Source organism: Calcarisporiella thermophila (assembly GCF_041956535.1).
Source record: "Calcarisporiella thermophila strain CBS 279.70 unplaced genomic scaffold VTP21scaffold_1, whole genome shotgun sequence".
Lineage (NCBI taxonomy): Eukaryota > Fungi > Calcarisporiellomycota > Calcarisporiellomycetes > Calcarisporiellales > Calcarisporiellaceae > Calcarisporiella > Calcarisporiella thermophila.
Window position 1 is genome coordinate 1,295,563 of NW_027192191.1, and position 18,059 is coordinate 1,313,621.

At 45.6% G+C, this 18,059-nt stretch overlaps 5 protein-coding genes across 5 annotated transcripts; 2 read left to right on the forward strand and 3 right to left on the reverse strand.

Moving 5' to 3' along the window:
• Positions 1–495: 495 nt before the first annotated feature.
• Positions 496–8,006, reverse strand: VTP21DRAFT_555 (uncharacterized protein; the record flags this gene model as incomplete). The annotated part of the gene is made up of 28 exons (XM_069396083.1): positions 496–609; positions 676–1,149; positions 1,211–1,394; positions 1,454–1,578; positions 1,639–1,905; positions 1,993–2,148; positions 2,210–2,261; positions 2,325–2,638; positions 2,699–2,839; positions 2,901–3,022; positions 3,080–3,220; positions 3,281–3,473; positions 3,540–3,646; positions 3,712–4,245; positions 4,304–4,385; positions 4,447–4,578; positions 4,645–4,918; positions 4,982–5,104; positions 5,161–5,411; positions 5,471–5,810; positions 5,877–6,221; positions 6,300–6,761; positions 6,824–6,945; positions 7,022–7,204; positions 7,268–7,414; positions 7,485–7,610; positions 7,691–7,765; positions 7,893–8,006. 28 exons carry the CDS (start codon positions 8,004–8,006, stop codon positions 496–498), a joined length of 5,700 nt encoding a protein of 1,899 aa, XP_069256934.1.
• Positions 8,007–8,068: 62 nt separating this feature from the next.
• On the forward strand, positions 8,069–9,795 carry VTP21DRAFT_556 (uncharacterized protein; the record flags this gene model as incomplete). The annotated part of the gene is made up of 7 exons (XM_069396094.1): positions 8,069–8,243; positions 8,342–8,406; positions 8,470–8,773; positions 8,853–9,081; positions 9,139–9,282; positions 9,364–9,488; positions 9,557–9,795. 7 exons carry the CDS (start codon positions 8,069–8,071, stop codon positions 9,793–9,795), a joined length of 1,281 nt encoding a protein of 426 aa, XP_069256935.1.
• Positions 9,796–10,285: 490 nt separating this feature from the next.
• On the reverse strand, positions 10,286–13,321 carry VTP21DRAFT_557 (uncharacterized protein; the record flags this gene model as incomplete). Its single annotated transcript, XM_069396105.1, has 4 exons — positions 10,286–11,694; positions 11,761–12,544; positions 12,613–12,786; positions 12,860–13,321. 4 exons carry the CDS (start codon positions 13,319–13,321, stop codon positions 10,286–10,288), a joined length of 2,829 nt encoding a protein of 942 aa, XP_069256936.1.
• An 80-nt stretch (positions 13,322–13,401) lies between these two features.
• On the forward strand, positions 13,402–13,893 carry VTP21DRAFT_558 (uncharacterized protein; the record flags this gene model as incomplete). Its single annotated transcript, XM_069396116.1, has 1 exon — positions 13,402–13,893. The coding sequence occupies one exon, from the start codon at positions 13,402–13,404 to the stop codon at positions 13,891–13,893; it is 492 nt and encodes a 163-aa protein (XP_069256937.1).
• A 411-nt stretch (positions 13,894–14,304) lies between these two features.
• Positions 14,305–17,923, reverse strand: VTP21DRAFT_559 (uncharacterized protein; the record flags this gene model as incomplete). Its single annotated transcript, XM_069396127.1, has 8 exons — positions 14,305–15,705; positions 15,770–16,441; positions 16,508–16,685; positions 16,762–16,834; positions 16,936–17,159; positions 17,220–17,485; positions 17,543–17,695; positions 17,765–17,923. The coding sequence occupies 8 exons, from the start codon at positions 17,921–17,923 to the stop codon at positions 14,305–14,307; spliced, it is 3,126 nt and encodes a 1,041-aa protein (XP_069256938.1).
• Between the last annotated feature and the right edge of the window lie 136 nt (positions 17,924–18,059).

Here is an 18,059-nt window from a genome sequence, read left to right on the forward strand (position 1 = left end):
AAGGGGGAAAATCTTCCAAACAATGAACGAAGCAATTTAAGATTTCAAAAATTCTAAAAATGTCACCCCATACTAAGCATATTTCAATGAATAGTAAAACAATGAAATAAAAGGTGATTAAAGCCAGGCTCAGTAAACGCAGTATTCTTGGTTTAGTAACAATACACTCAATATTGATATCATTTGTGAAAAAATCCACTTTTCCAAATATTTGATATTGAAAGCGAAAGAAAATATTACTTCACGACTCATTAAACATATTGGTGGCAATTATATACACGAACACAGTAATTTCAATTTTCCGCTGGATCTAAATTAACTGGTATAGTTGATACGACACTTAGATTAGTAAATAATATTCGAAAGAAAAAGCGAAGAAGAGGAGTTGTTGTGACTATTGCCTAATTGCAAATTCAAGTTATTACAAAGAAGAGTAACTCATTATGGATGGCGCTATACATAAAGAAGTGTAGGCGAAATTTGGGACGAGGGGATTTATAATGCTTTAACTGCAGTGCTCTGTTCTTGTGGGTTATCACTGGTTGTAGATGCAGGGATGCTCGTCTCTGTGGTAGAACTCGGTTGACGCTCGGAAGCATTGTCATTTGACTAAGAAAAATTAAAATAAAAATAGAATTCATTTATGATCCGAGAAGCTTAGAATAGTCAGATTACCTTAGTGCATGGAGGCGAGCGACATACTACCATTGTTCGCGAGAATATATCTTTGAAAGACAATCTGGGCGGGGGTTTGGAATCCTTCGTATCAGTAGGAGGGGGTACTGTTGTTGCATTATCTGATGAATCTTTTGCGCTATCGTCTACCAACAACGAGGAAATCTTCATATCGAAGACTCGACCATTCTCACCACCTGTGTTGGATGTTTCAGATACAGTGGTGGAATATTGTCGATACAGAGTACTATAGCACATAACAAGCAATTGATCAATATCTCCTTCGCTGGGACAGTAATGATTATTGAGTTTTTTGATCTCGTAAATATCTTGCATCATTCCAAGTGCAACTGGACGGGGTTCCGCAGCGAAGAAACGTTGCTCAACAGAAGCTCGATTTTGCTCGAATTCCGTCTTTGAGAGTGTACCGACAAGAACGAGTGGTGGAAGCGAGTTAATTTGGTCACGATAAACCTATTTGGTACATTGAGTGGGGTTCGTGATAGGCAAAGGGTCGAAGCGATTTAACACTTACATCTAGGAAAGCATTATAAAGTTTTGACCATATCTCCCGATGTTCCAGGAGGATACTTGACGCCTTCCGCAGTCGCCGACAGAGCATTTTTAGGGTCTCGGTATCATTAGTTTCTCTTGCAAGTCTAATCATGAAATCGGTATAGGATTGGACATAAACAAAATGACGACCCGATCTTTTAGAACTATAAATAAAAAAGAACATTAATTTAGCACAAAATAGTTTATATTAAGAAATATTTACTTTTCAAAATCCGGTGTCCAAACTTGGATCAATGTTTTCGTAGGGGTTTTTAGTTGGAAGAGCTGCTGAAGCTCAAGCTTGGCTTTATCTGGATCATTATATACCTTGTGCAGCATCCAAGCGTGCTAAAATAAAATATAGATATTAGATAATTTGCGATTGCAGAAATAAATAATGATACGTACACGATATACAGGGCGATGGTGCCATTTTTTCTTATCCGCTGCACGTATCTGCAAGAGTCTGTTCAGAATGGCGTTATATGCAGAAAGCTCTTCGGCCGAGACTCCTACAACTGAAGTAAACCTCTCTGACTCTCCAGTGCTGGAATGCTCCATAAGTACTTGTTGTGATTGTGTCATGGTTTCTTGGTCGTTGGAATAGCCTGTGACATGCCGAGTCTGAAAGCTGTTAAAGATCTCGTGATTAATCGCCTTGAGCACTTCATCTACCTATAAAATTTACAAGAAATTGAGTAAAAAAATGTGGAGAACTTCTAGGAGAAAACAAATATAAAATTTAATTGTTGAATAATTTACCGAAATGCTCTTCCGAAACAATGACTTTGCCAATAGAGACACAACCTTATACACAGGCTCCAAAACTCTATCTTTTTCTTTGTCTCGCTCCCGGTTAGCATTAATATAAGCATTCTCAGCTAGGTTGGCGGCAATGAAATAAAACCGCAGAGCATTCTAAAATTGGAAGAGAGTATATTTGAATCCGTCCAGCGAGCGTGAGAAAATTAACACTTACTTCTGGTTTCTTCTCCAATTTCTCAGAGCATTTTCCGATCATATAGGGCAGTCTAGTCAAAAAAGTTATAATTACATAACAATATCAAAAACTACAAAAATGTATAATATAATACCTCCAATCGTTTGGGTCCAGAGACATGGCCCTCCCAAAGCAATACTTTGCGAATTTAAACACTTGTGTCGTCATAGGTTCAGAGTTATCATCTTTAATAAATTCAGCAGTACCATCGGAGGCAAGAGAGGGTCGTTTTAGACTGCTGCGAAAACCTATCATTGCCATTGGGGCTGTAGACATGGCAAAAATGTGATATCCGAAATCGCTCCAGAGGGAGACGATCTCTGTGCGGGTATCTCGGTCTTTCAATGGCTTAATTGATGGGTTTCTCAACATAAGAGAAATTGCTCGAGAATAACAGTGGAACGCTTTCTATATAAAAAAAACCAGTTTAGTAGTTTTTTTTTCCAACCCAGAAAAGAGGCTATTTACCTTTTGTAATTCTAAAACTCGGTTCATGTTACTTTGTATTTCTAGAGCACTCCATGTGAGCGTCTCATCTGCTACCCCAATAAACGATTGAGCTAGCGCGTGCCAACCAGTGTAGCTCTCAGGGCACATGATTAAATGTTTCTATATGTCCAAGCATTTTAGTTAAATCAGAGCCGATTTTCATGGGAAAATATTGACGAACCGTAAAATAATCGATGGCTGTCTCAAAATCTTCCGTTGCCTGGTATGCGTTTGTCTTAGCCCGACTTTTAGCCATTCCTTGGAATATTTTGCCTTGAATATAATATATCTTGAAGTAGACGTCTGATGATAGATACGTAAATATCTGTCAAGTTAATAGTAGCCTAAACATATTCATACCTGAAGAAATTTTTTTGCGAAATGCCTCTTCACTGGCGGTCGTTAACGGCACACATCCAGAGGTAAAATCGACCTCTTCGAAAAAGCGCACGCTGGACACTAGATATCGTTCAATGGCACTCCGATTTAAGGCCACCAATCCTAGCAAGATAGAATAGAGGTAAGCGATAATCACCAAAATAGCAATATAGCATTCAATACCAATATCGTAGGGGGGGTCAGAAAATTGCTCAGCTATGTCACTTAGCACATCTTTTATATCTGCTTTCAGCTGTCCAGGACGGAGTGCCTTATCCGATAAACTCGATGAGACAGAGTTAAAAACTCTAGCTGCGGCCGATTTGTCGAATTTTTGTGGAGTGCTCTCGTGCTCAATTGGGTATACAGAGTCAGCCTACATGCAGATGTTTGAAATTGGTCCTTCATTTTTTTTCCTCTCTCAAGTATAATAATAACTTACTCCTAGCCGTACGCCATAGAGGCAATAATAGCATTGATAAATCTCCTTGCGGTAATAAACTTTGTCAAGTGTGGAGAAAATCTCGAGCAAGATGTTCAAGAATATACCTAAAAATAAAGAGGTTAAGTTGATTGAGTAGCCAATGCGAAACACATTAAAAAAAAAACAATACGTTTATCAATGCTGCAAATTTCCCGCCAACCAACTTCGTCATGGATCAGAGCCAAAAAGTCGCCAAAACCATAGGTGAGTTGTTCGATCGCACTGTTGTATCGTTTTGGAGTGACAGAATGAGAATTGCCCTCATGATCACTACCTGCATCTTCGTTCTCCTGCTCGCTGGGAGAATCGGCCTGTACTTTCTGCTCTTCTTCGCTAGCATCTATATCCATTGGCTCACATGATTGAGGCTGTTCGTTTATCACAGGATCAGCGGCGGGAGTGGCGGTCGTGCTGGTCAAACTCGCAATTTGGGACTGATATTTTCGTTGGAATACAAGAATTAAGGTAGTCCATGTTTGTACAGTTAACAGATTAAGGGCTCTGATATTGTCGCTCTTGCTTGAAAGTGGGTTTCCCGAAGAATTATCTATGTCGAGCCGGAATGCAGACTGATGAAACATATTGGCGAGTGCAGTCCTGGCCATCACGATTAAGGCCTCGACAAGAGATTCACGAAGCGTATCCGAGAGATCGAGCATATAATCTTCGATATGATAGGTGTTGAGTCATAGCTGAATGCATACGTGAAAAAAAAGTATTACCATCCACCGGTTTATCTTCCCCAGAATCCTTTGTACCATTCTTATTCAGGAGAGGTATCAGTTTGGTTAGGGTATTATTAACCTAGATTCGAGCAATATTACTTAATAAAACATCATGAATTATATAGGTAGCAGCTTCTCACCATTTCGATTAAGGACCAAAATTCCTCATAACTGGCTACTCCCGATTCCTCGCAGAAGACCTTAAAAATGTCGATAGCATAACAACAAGTACATTGAAACACGTTCCTCGTTTTCCCAAGAGCTGAATAAGCCTAGAATTGGAATATTGAGATGAAATAAGCACCAACACCCATTGTAAGCTTGTTAAGTAGACTAACTTCAGATAATATTTCTGCCAAGGCAACTCTATTCCATACTGGACCATTTAACAAGGATATGTTTGAAGCCGCAGCGTCATCTTGCTCCATATCCGAATTATCCTTGACCGATGGTTCAGTATTTTTACTAAACAGTATTGGTTCAAGCCGAGCTACGACCTCCTCGTATTCTCCCAGATCCAAAAGCCGACTAGCTTCGAGTGCATGGTGTTGGGTTTGAAGTACTGAAAGTTTATCAGTTGCGCTTCGCCTAGATATCACAGAATCCCAAGCGCTTAAAAGATAGAAAATGTGAGTATAGGTTGTGAAAGAATGAAATAGCCCACGAGTAAATTACCAGTTTTCCAAGATGATTTTTCTATCGTCGTGAGGCAAGATGTCTAAAAGTTTGTTGAAGAAATGGATTGCAGAGCCTGCATTGCCTCGACATTGCTCCAATTTCCCATGAAACCAGCAGTATCTACTGGGCAATAGGCATAAGTATTTGTGACCATTCTATGCCGAAGCAACAATTACCTAGCTATTAATTGGCTCTTTTTTGCATCTGAATTGCCGCTGAGAGCGTCCATTGCCGTTTGCTTAATAATGAGGTCCCAAAAATGTAGTACAGTAAAAGCGCGTGAATTATTTTCGGAGGCTCCTGACGACTTGCAATCCTTCGCAGATGTTTCTTTGGCAGTGGATTTCCCCAAGGCACTCTTATTTGTGTCAGTCATAATATGAGTTATGAGACGATCCAACACGAACTCCGCAATAGATATTAAGAACTATACAAAATACGATGATTTTAGATATGCAAATGCTAAATACCTTAAAAAAAACTAACCGTGTGGTTATTCCCATCCTGATCCAGATTTCTATTGTTCATTTCATCTTTGTTTGCCTGGGAGTAAAAATATAGCAGATGTTCCTCCACGATATCATATATGTTTGCAACGGCCTGCTTCATTCGCTTTGACCAATGTCTGAACCAACTTTGATTCGTGTCTTGCTCCCCAAATATCCGCTGTAAGAGGCGACAAAGACAGTCGAGAATACCAGAATTGTCGTGGTTCAATTCATCTACAAATCTAAGCAATTGATCGGAATCTTCCGCTCTTCCGGGTTCAGTCTCACGAATAGGATTAGGTGTAAATAGCGCGAAATTTAACTTCAGCTCCACTGATCTACGAAAAAAAAACATTGATGATATATATATATAAATTACGTGTAGAAAGGGTATGGATAAATACTTCTTTTTATTCACATTGTCCTTTTCTTTGCCCGAGTTTGGCGGTATTTTTCCTTTGTCTTTTGAACCTCTTCGTTGATCAGATATGGGAGGTGAGACCGAGGTCTGATAGGGAATGTCTTCTACGCGCCTAGTGAAATTGCTCAGGAAATCTTGGATTTGTAGCTCTGTCCAGTCATTAAACGGATCTTGCGCCTGCCCATCGTCAAATAGACGACCTTTCAAAGACCAACCATACGGCTTAAGAAAATCGTCTATTTTAGAAAATACCATAGTTTCCTCCTGCTCCAGTTTCCGCTTTGAGACTTCAGATTGATCGAGTTTTTCGCGAACGCGCTTTGATACTCTGGTCGTCCAATATACAAAATATGAATTTTGCATGTTTCTATTTAAGCCATATTAAATATTGAATGATAATACGCACCTAGTAGCCCGACGCTCCTCATTCAAGTCCATGCTCCTCCGTCTCTTGTTTATGGGCGGGGACTTTTCTCTTCTCGAATCATCTTCTGCTAGAATGCCAGTTGAATCCGCAATGTTACTATTTGCCTCCACTTCATTATCTTCCTTGCTTAGATCAACCACCTCCACTTCTTGCGACTTCTGGTCCGTATTGGCAGGGGGTGGGACAGATGGGCTGGGCTCTTGCACATTTATTATAAGTTTTCGACCCAAGAAAAACGGCTTTTTCATATCCTCGCCTCTGTTCTCCTGGTTACTCTCGTCATCGTCTTGAGAGGTAGGGCAGATTTTTGAATAGGCATTGAGAAGAGATTCGCACAAGCATTCCCAGCTAGGTTCTGGCATTTCAATAAGAAAAGTTTCCCCTTCCATTGGCTTGACCGAATTCTCGGGGGATTCTGACAGGTCTCCTGCTGCATCAATGCTAAAAACGAGAACTAAATGTAAGCTTTCAAATGGGGCTGATATTATGGAGAAGCAAATTACCCGGAGACACCATCGAGAATCTGGTGCTGCAACCATTTTCCTCGTTCAAAATCGGGATAAATTTTCATCGCTTTTTCAATGTATCTCAAACAAGAGGTGTAATCTCCCAGCTGGTATAATACCTAGTATAAGACCCAAACATCATAATAGTTAGAGTTAGAGTAATGTATATGCACCATGATCTAACATGGTCCTCACATTGCAAAGCTCCTCTAGACACCACCATTTAATGGGGCCAAGATCTAATGCAGTTATGTCGCCGTCCAGACTCCCAATAGCATTCTCAAAGGCTAAACGAGCAAGTCGAAATCGCTTCTCTTTTGCTGCTAGCGTGCCAATGCGGTACCACAGGCTATGATCGGATGAATCTACTCCGGTTGCCTATAAGATAGGATAGTATAATTAAATCATCATGCGGTCCAGGGTAAATGTGAATATGCTTACCTTAATATAGTATATTAGTGCTGCTCCATGTCCCAACTGCCCTTGCTTTTCCTCGTCCTCCAAGATATCTGCATAATTTTTAAGTACGGTATATTGAAGGGATGCAATTTGATTTTCCTGGTCAATAGCATCCTTCTCTAACGAATCCTACAAATTATTGGAATAAACCATTTCAAGCAAGAGTCCATTTTCGGATCCATTTTTTTGTGTTTCTTACAATTTGAGCAGGCCGTTGGAAAATTTTGGACTTGAGCAGATTCTCATATAAATCTTTTGCGTCTTTAATTCTCCCTTTCTGATGCAACCTTAGCGCCCGTTGATATATTTCCATGCTCCGCTCAATCTAGTTCAATGCAATTAAATAAAGAGCATCGGATTAGCTTTAAAAAGGAACAAAAGTTAAAATCAGTCAGGAATTCATACCTCTACTTCCCAAAACTCCCTTTCGCTCACGAATGACACAACAGTGTTGGCTTCATTAAGTGTCGACCATCGAATCTACCAATAAAAATAAAAGATTTCATGTCGCGATTAGAAAATAATTAGAATAAAGCACACAGAATGTCATTTCAGACAGGTTTTCTGTTTGCACCGAACACTCTTTCAAATATCCTAACATTCTTACCATGATTTCGGCACCAATGTCTTGCTCTTTAACGCGGTAATCTTTGAGCTCATATGTGCTAAAGACTTTATGACCTCGCATACATTTTACAACCCCGCAATGCCGCAGTGACATTGACAGTCACTTAATGAAGAGTTACGATTCGAGAAAGAAAGAGATGTATCCTATGGAGTGCGATGAAATCGGTTAGAATGACGAAAGATTCAACAACTTCAGGAGGTGTCAAACGAAACCTTCTTATATTCCTCGCAGCAGCCTTAGTTCGCCTTATACTTTTCCGGATACCTGCGGTTACGGATACTTTGGTGACGCGTGTTGAGACCACTACACCTCTTACAAGCTACAAGCGATGTATGATGTTCTCTATTTTCCCCTATTTGATTTATGGAGATGGGATTTAATGAGGAAAAGTGACGCTGATTTGTTTTATCTTTCTGTTAATGAATTAGTATGTGAGGGTGTATATTTGTTTCAACACGGTCTACCACCATATGATGGAGGAATATTTCACCATGTAAGCGCCTTATGCAATGAAAATTTCTTCTCTTTTGTTAACCCCCAACCTCTATTTCCAAAGCCGCCTCTATTTCTCCCTCTATTTCAAATTTTCCTGCAGCTACCCCAATTCTTCACACATCTAATCTATATTGTCGCCGATTTGGCTATTGCGTATGGTCTTAGCGAAGTAACGCGACGGAAACAGCAAATCTATAGTAACAAAAAGGCTCTGGATGAAGAAAGGGGCAAAGCAGAAATTACCCCCTTCTCAGTTGCCGCTCTCTATCTTTTCAATCCACTTACTATTGCTTCATGCGTGTCAAAATCCACGGTTATCTTTTCGAATGCGGCTATTGTCGGTGCGGTCGTATATGCAACAAAAGGTAACTTATCTTTTTGGCGTCCAAAGCACCGGGAGACTCGGCTGATATATGATTACATGATATTGTGCCTCCAAATTAGCCGAGATCAGTCTTTCCATGTTCTGGCTTGCCGCTGCATCCTACCACAGTTTTTATCCGATCATGCTGGTGGTGCCACTTGTGATGCTAATTTCAAGCCAGCGTAGTGAATGGAGACGGACTGCGGTGGAGAGTGCAGGGTTCTTGGCAATATGGCTCTCCGCATTACTGGGGCTCTCCTACCTATTGGTGGGATCTTGGGACTTCATCCACTCTACCTATGGCTTAATGTAAGGAGGAAAGACGACGAGGATGTCTCTGTGGGATTTTACTAACCGTACTCTCAGTCTTAGCGTGTCCGACTTGACCCCCAATGTCGGCCTATTCTGGTACTTCTTCATCGAAATGTTCGACCAGTTTCGCACCTTTTTCCTGGTAGTGTTCCAGTTGCATGCATTCACATTTACGGTGCCGTTTTCAATTAAATTCAGGTAGAGGCTTAACATTACTCCATGGCTTTTAATTTTTTCTGATGGCCCCTTTGCCCGTTTCTACGTTCCCATGAATATTAGCGAGCACCCGCTTTTCGTTGTTTTCCTCTTAACCACGGTCATGGCCCTTTTTAAATCCTATCCCTCAATCGGAGATGCGGCTCTCTATATGGGCTTCTTCCCTATATATCACGAAATATTCAAATGTAAGGCCTATTTCCACTTGCTCCCCAATTGCACTCCATTCAATAGCCCGTCTTCATACTCCCTCTAGACATCCGCCTTGGCTTCCTCTCTGCTAATCTTTATCTGTACGCTGCCGCTCTTTCACCTGTATTCTGGTATCTCTGGGTGTGGGCAGGCACTGGAAACGCAAACTTTTTCTACGCTGTAACCCTCGTCTATAACTCAGCCCAGGTCGTGCTCCTGGTGGATGCCGTTTTTGCATTCCTGCGTCGAGAATACGATCTCGAGCACCCCGAGGCAAGGGGGAAAGAGATCATCCAGAAATGAGGGAAAAAAAAAATGATACGAGCGTATTGGTTGTCGTCATTACTTGTAGTTTTTTCATGCCTTCTCCTCCAATACAAACGACCATGTATATGTCACACTGGAATATTCATTTTTATTCTCAAAACGATATCAAGGATAAACTGCCATAAAAGGAATTCTACTCGTGAGCAATAAGAGAAATAGGATAAGAGTGTACTGATAGCAGAAAAGGGGTGAAATAATAAAGTAGGTGTGTGCATATATCACCTATTTTTTAGGGGGGGTGGGGGGTAGAAGAAATAATGGTAAAATGGTCATAGGAATAAAATCGGGATATATACAGGGTAATTTGCCTCGTTCCTAAATCAAAACTACATACACTAGCTCCAGGTGAACGGAAAGAAATGAAGAGAATACAAGCCAAACTTTTACACGAACGAGGGAATTGGGTGGGGATTGGGGAGTGCTTCATGATGGAGCATTCTAAAGATGCCGAGGTGCTCAGTCCCCCTTAATTTAGGGCATTGACAACCAAATTCAAGCACCCTATCCCAATCATCCCCATGGAATCCCGCCGCTCGACCTCGACTTCGTTTTTCAAAGGCTCCAGCGTCTCGATGGCCGTGATGACATCCTCGTCATTCGTCAAGCTGACCCAATCGCCGTCTTCATCCTGATACTTCACGGCGCAGTCGGTTGTTTCAGATAAATGGCCACGAAGTTGCAGCTTGTGTCGTACGTGCTCCAAGAGCTGAGAGAAGCTCACATCGCGCGAGACTCTAAACTTGTAAGTGTTCTGGTCGTATCGGATGCATACCATAATTTGGTTTGGCGAAAGGACTGGGGAAGGAGCGATCGAGGAGGTTGGAGAGCCTGGAGTAGGGGGGGATTCGATAAGGCTGTGAAGCACACGCACAGGCTGGGATTCGATGGCCGGGGGGCTCAGCGGGGGCGTTTCTAGCGGATGAGAGGACTTGGATACGATGACGCCAAGCCCATACTGTGGCAGGGGAGGCATCGCCGTAGAAGACTCCTGCCTCCGCAGAGGGGGTGGCTGATATGCAAGCGGAGAGCTCATCGATCGAAGCCGGGTTTTGGCAAGAAGCGACGACATTTTGCTATCGTACTGGCCGATGGACGATTTGTCGCGGTGAACATCCCGAGCGGACTGCTGCAGTGCACTATGGGAGGGGGAACGAACTAGGGAGGGCGTGGTTGCAGGGGGCGGGGTGTATGGGACCGCATGAATGGCATCTTCGTCGATGCTTGAAAGATCCTTCTGCTGCGGGAGGGCCTTATCCGGGCCATGTTCTTCCGCCTCGGACAAGGCTGTGCCATTTACGGGCGAGCTGGCGGAGCGCTGCTGGGGCACTCTAGCGATAGCTGGGGCTGAAGCCAGCCTTGTAAGCGGAGGCATCGACATGGTTGGCAACCCATTCGAGGATTGTAGCGGGTGTATTTTTCTGCCATAGCTTTGGCGATTTGTTCCTGCGCTGCTGTTTGCACCGTCGCCATCCACCAGGGTTGACTCGCTCCAGTTGCCCACCTGAGAGTTTGACCTCAGCTCTGATGAGCTTTGAAAGAGAGGGATGCTTTTCTCTTCGGAGAGCGAGGTTGCTTCCAACTGACGCCAATAATAGTCCATCCCATCGTCGAATGTGTCCTCACTCTCACTTGTGTAGACCTCGTTCTCTCCGTCATTCTCATCCAACTCGACATACGATCGCTGGTCGTCGTGGTAGTGTTTCGATTGGAGATTGCCGAAAGGCTGGAGAACGGAGGCGTCCTTTTCTTTACGGGATTCCTCGAATCGTGAAAGCAAGAGGGTCTCCCATTGTTTGAGCTTTTCCTCGTGAAGAATATTGCACAGCTCAAACCACTTGGAGCCTTGGTTATAGGAGACTTTGATTGAATAGGAGCCTAAAGTTCATCCTTTCATGTTAGTAATGGGGGTCGTCGAAATTTGAAACAAGAGGCACAACTAACCCTGTTGTCCACTCGTGGAGATGCTAGTGATGTCGCCAAATTCCACGATGCCCTTGAGTTGAGCACCACTTGGCCGCCGTCTCATTGCTAGGCCAAGTGCGTCCATCGCGTTCCCCTTTTTCCTCGTTTCGTTCTCCTTGATCAAGATCACCCCCCGCTCGAATAGGCACAGTCTCATGGTCCGCATTTGGTCCGCTTTGCTGCCGGCCATACAAACACTAAACACGTCCGTGAGCAAGAGTGCGCCCATTCCATCCCGCGCGTTCTCAATCTCCTTGCAAGCGTTCTCTTGCAGCTTTTTAACGTAAGCGAGATTCTCTTGCCGGCGCTTCTCCTCGTTCACCCGCTCGAGGATTCGCCGGGCAACCGATAGCGCCTCGCTTTGCTCGTCATAGTACGGGTGGTCGAGGTGGGTGTGTTTGATCAGGTTTTCAAGCAGAAGTGTATAGAGCGCCAGCCTTTGCACAGGCCGAATCAGCAATGCTGGCAATGCCCGCCGCGGCTCTATCATGTCGGCCAGTTCTTCTAGGGCGGTGATCTCGGTATTGATCAGCTCGCATGCCGATTCGTAGTTGATGCAAAATGCGATGTAGGTCTCGAACCCCTCTTCCGCCTGGCGGAAGACCTCGCCAAAGCGCTGCTCACTGGGGGGGAGCTCTGCATTTGCCTCTATTGCGCACAGGAAGCGACGTTGGAAATCAATGAGGAGATTGAGGTTGGCGAAGAGACGATGTATTGTGTCCGCACTGACGATGTTATTCTCCTGCAGCTGCTTCATATAATTCTAGGCAGGAAGTCTGATGTCAGCACTCGGATTCAAGCGCGGCTGCCGATAGTGACAATGTAGCTCACCTGAAGACTCTCCAAGTCCTGCACATATTTCCTCTCCGTCTCCACGAACTCATTGACCACCTTGGCGCGACTATCCGTCGGTGTGGGCGGCTCCTCGAAGTTGTCTGCAGTGTTTTCCAGCAGTAATCCCTCTGCCTCCATTTGATTAAGTAGCAATGTCACTGTTTTTACCACCTAGCATAGGGTACCAAACATGAGAGGGGAAAATCACATCAATGAACCATTGCATGGGGGGAAAAGCAAGTACCTTGACAAAGCCGTTGGTGTCGTTTAAAAATACATCCGAGATCCCAAACATCTCCTCCTCCCGCCACCCAAGATCTTTCAGCGCCGTCAAGAAATAGTACACATATATCTTTTCGTTCTTCTTCTCGTTAGGGGTGAGGCGGGCCGAAACGTCGATCTTGTGATTGGGCCGCCAGACATTGAAGAGGTGGAGCAGCGGGGCCCCCCTCCGGAAGATCTCCCACACCTGCATCAGCGGATCCGTGGTGGCATTGCCGCCCTCATGCGCGGGCCCATTGGATTTGAACAGTCGCTCGAAATCCGGCACTCGATGCAGCTGGTCAAGCAGAGCACGGCTGGACTGGAAGAGGGATCCGGTGGGGGTGATTGGGGGGGCGGGCAGGATGGGCGAGTCGACGACCACCGGTGATGGGGCGGCGGATGTCACGACGGACGAAGAGCGGCTACGTAAGAGAAGGGGCATAGACGCAGGGGATAGAAAGGCGAGGGTTGCGGGCGGTTATCTTACAGAGGCGGGTTTCCTGGTTCCAAAGCGAAGACACCATGAAAAAGGGGAACAAATTAGAACCTAAAAAAACACGCGAAATTTCAAGCCTCGCAGATCGGCCAGTAGCAGCGAGCGAGGTCCGTGAATTGGAATCCCAAAAAACGATTAGCGCCAATAGAGTTCCCACAAAAATCGCCTGCTATTTTTGCCCATCGCCGCACGAGTGGTGGCCGGTTGACGCATCCACAAGCTTCAAGCACTTCCTCGTGAGAAATCGAAGTCAGGCCCTCAAGTCAACCGGAAAAAAAAGCCGTCCCATTCCAATGTTATCCAATTCGAGCATCGGCAGTATGGAGCATGGATCCATGCTCCCCCTTCCACCCTCGCCGCAGAACAGGCTCAATATAGCCTCTTCCGTCTCTGAGCCTGCCGCCGCCTTTTCCCTCGGCGCCGCTTCCCCTGTCAACCAGCCTGGCGCTCTGCCGCGCCGCACCCTAACGAACGGCTTTGGTTTAGCGCCAACCCTGGGGGCTCTCTTGGGGCCCTAGAGGCCCAGGCCGATGCTCGCTTCCGATTCTAAGAGCGGGCCCATCGACCAAAGCTTAGTGGAATAAGCGTTAAGTTTGTGCCATATTCCGTGGCCAGGTTCGTGAAATTCTCAAAGTTTATTCCCTTGATATAATAAGAAGTCCTAGAGGACGTCATCTTCTACACAATGATATTGGACATCCCTAACCCCTCGAAACAAAATAGAATCTAAGAAGGGAGAGAAAGAAAGAGAGAGAGAGGGCGATAGAACAGATTTGCTCAAGAATTGATCACGTGCCGAATCTGCACCATAAACACACTAAAAATGAGGAGGAGCTATACAAACGAGCATTTAGACGAAATAATAAGAATAGAAAATATATATATATATATATATATATGTATTTAATTAGTGTAGCATATTAAACAACCTAGCAACTTCCTGGAAACTTAGCATCTCGCCCGGCGCCCTTCTCCCCGCCGCTAAACGACTCCCTCCTTTCCCGTTCGCCGGCCAACGGAGGTCCGGATGGGTGTCTCCGCCTGATCTCCAGAGCGGGACTCCCCCTCAAGGCAAGAGGGGGGAATGGGGGCGACATCTGATGCGGCGGTGAAGACGGGGTCGACCTGTTGTTGGAGGACGCGGGGGGGGTGGAGGTGCCCCTCGAGGGCGATAAGCCTGCGGCAGCTCCACCATGAGGTTCAGAATGGGCTACCAGCCAATCAGGAGACTGAGTCTCTACGTGGAGCTCGCTCATGGCAAAGAGAAGCGAGTCGTCATCGTCCACCGGGGTGGAGAGGGAGTCTCCCCCCGTGGTTTTGGCTCGGGCCAGAGAGGAGCGGGCCTCCTTTTCCCCCTCGCCCTCCACATCGCACACCCCGTTGTTTCGCCCAACGCCCGCCATCTCCTCGCTCTCGTTCGATCCCCTCCTAAGATCTCTGCCCCCCGTGCTGGTCTCCTGGACCGCGGCAATGCGGGGATAGGATGACGTCACCGAGGACGAGCCAGCTGACCCGGATGCAGCGGAGCCGGAGGAGGGTCGCCGCATATGGGGCGGCTGGATGGCGGCCGAGGCGGGGATGGGCGAATAGGTCAACGCCCGGGAGGTCTCACGCTGATGCAGAGAGGGCCGCCGCAAAACGGCTCCTGGGCCGTCTCTCGGGGCGGGGGTAAGCGGCGGAGGAGAGGAGGTGTGAGAGAATCGCCTCTGCTGATAATACTCGTCGGCATTGGCATAGCCCCCTGCGGAGATATCCAACGAGGGGGGGCGGTTTTGAGCGGTTGCGTAGCTCCCACTGCTGCTGCTCTCTCGACTTGCAACGCTACTACTGCGGCGGTTACGATGATTGAGCAGATGGTGGTGCGGGTACGGCTGATAGGGATCCGTCCCGGTGGGAAGGGGTCGCCCGGGTTGCGAGAAGCGACGCGTCTGCGAGGAGGAGTCCGAGGGGGATATCATCGGATGGGTAGGCTGTCCAAGTGAGGGGGAGTCGGGGGAGGCAATCAAGGGCGGATTGGAGTGGGTGGTATCTTGCGACGAGGAGGCCTCCGTTAAACCAGGCTGCTGCTGTAGAACCGCACTCGACGAGATGGATTCAATGAGAGCGTTGTTCACATCCCGCAGCTGCTGAAACCGCGAGAGAGCAAGTCGGGAGCGATGCATAGATCCGGAGATGAATGTGCCACTCTGCCCCCCTTGATCCACATGACTTGGCGGAGATGCTGACACGTGGGTAGAGCGGCGGGAAAAGATCCCGAGGGATTCACGGGAGTCTATCATCTTGAGGAACTCCCCGACATCCTCCTCCTCAGCTTGCCATGTCGAAATAGACTAAACAATGAACAATGTAAATTACAACCAAGTATCAGTCTATCCAATTGGAGAAAACGCTTACCGATGCACCAAAGGAATCTCTATGGCTCCTCACGCTGGCTGTATCTGATGCACCCTCGTCGCTTCGATTAGCCGTACTCCCGCGACTGAACTTTCTATTCCTTTCGTACCGATAGTAAGAACTGGGTGATAGCCGAGGAAGGTTCGACGAGGAAATCGATGACACAGACTTGAGCGAAGACGAGGGATGCAGCTCAGGAATGGGTCTTCCGGCAGAGATGCCCCCCGATGTCGCCGGATCATGAGATGACATTCCAGTTGCATCAGGCGATGGATGGTGTGCAATCGAAGACGAGGGAGAACGGTTGTAAAACGGCAAAGAGGAAGGGGAAGATGAAAGCGAGGGGGACTTGAAAGGCGAGACGAATGTAACGGATGGGCGACGCCCTGAGGCACTAGATTCTCGCCCGCTCAGGTAGCTCAACTCGGTCCGCCAAGGTGAACTTGAAAGTGTGGTTCGCCTTCGTAGCGATTGAGAGGAGGCAGTTGACTGCGTGCTCGATCGACGCTGCATCGCAATACCCTCCGCAAATTGCGATTGTCCATGAGAGTCTGACCGACGAGCAGGAGGTAGAGGGCCATAGACAGGATGTGGTGAAAGCGAGGAAGTGGAAGGCAGAGAGTTGGGTGTTTGGGGTGAGCTTGACGAGTATTCATGTCGTCGTTCCAAGGGCTGAAAATGCGATAATCATTTAGAATAGATGAGCGTGTCGATAAAAACATAAAAGCGGTGACTCACCAGCTTAGTCACAAGTCGAAGGTCTTTCTCCTTTCTTCCTTGAGAGCTAAGATTACGCGACATTGGGGGCGAGAAATAGTTTTCGTCCATATCAATGAATCTCGCGCTCAACAAGGCTTCCGGGTCATCCACATGAAACGATACGTTGGTTCGATATTCCACCCGTAAAGAAAAAATACTATTAAAAAAAACCCAGACCAAGGGTAAATATAAGCATAGAGAATAGAAATGAAATAGAGCGATATGAATGTTACCCTAGGGGCGTTTCTATTTGACCTATCCTTAGCTCCTTGACTACTGGCTTTGTGTCTTCCAAGAGTGGGACATCTTGTTAATAATGAATATAGCATAAAATGAAGGAAAACGTTAAGTGGATCGCATCATCAAGCAGTTGAAAATAGTCATAGCAAAATTCTTATATCACTAACCTATTCCATACTCATGGGGAGGGGTGCTTGAGCCGCTCACTAACCTGCATCCAATTTTTAGAGCGCTACCCACTCGCGCTTTCTGCAGTTGACGATAAAGCTGGAACGCCGGTAGAAGACGCGCATAAGTGTAGAGAGAACGAAAAAATATTATGGAGTATTTGTATATCACAGGTAGATCCATTGAGGAAGTTGTAGTATTTGATGCCGATGCAGAAGAAGAGCTGCTAATTAAAAAATTACAGTGAATTGACATTTCGAAGCAACAAACCCAAGCTACATACTCCAACGAGAGAGTCCATCTCTCTAATAAAATAGCTGATTTCCGTATCCCAAGGCCAAGGCCACCAAGATCTATGCGGTGTCTTCGCATGTGCTCATCAAGTATGATTAATATCTGTGTCTGACTGAGATCGGATGCGTCCAAAAAAATTTCAATAATCAAAGGAGGCGGTGATGAAGCACCGGTAGCAGAAGGCGATGCAGCCAGATTTCGCCAGAATTTGAGATCCTCTTTGAAGAAATCGAGCTCCTCTAGTTCAATATTAAACTACAGGCAGTCATTAAGTAAACCGACATTGAGAAAGTTCAAATATTCAATTCTTACCCATTTGTTCGTTTTCTTAGAAGAAGGTTGACCAGGAGATTGAAGTAGCTGAATGCTGGGGGGGAGCCCCATTGTCTCGCGATTAAACCAATACAAATCATGAGGAATAACTCGTGCTCCAACGACAATCTGCACAGTTTTTGTGTAGAAATTCTATAAAGAAATAGCGCATATAGGTAATCATCTTCGTTTCATCTCTCATTGTCTTGATCTGGTATCTACCTGTGCAATCTGTTCTGCTTTAGAGGCTCTGCCCTGGTAAGAGTTTGAGGGCGGAGAAGGCGAAGGATCTGGATGTGATGGACCACCCCCGTGCAAGTGGTGATGACGATGTGTAGAAGACGGTGGAAAAGAGCCAACCGTGTGAAATGTGTTCGACATATGGCATCAGTTAATAACTAAACGAATTCCTTCGTTTTCCCTCTTAAAAACGGCAAAGTTGGTATCGTTGAAAAAAAAATAAACACAGACACTATAAAATAAAAAGAAATAAATAAATTAAACTTGTATGAGAGGG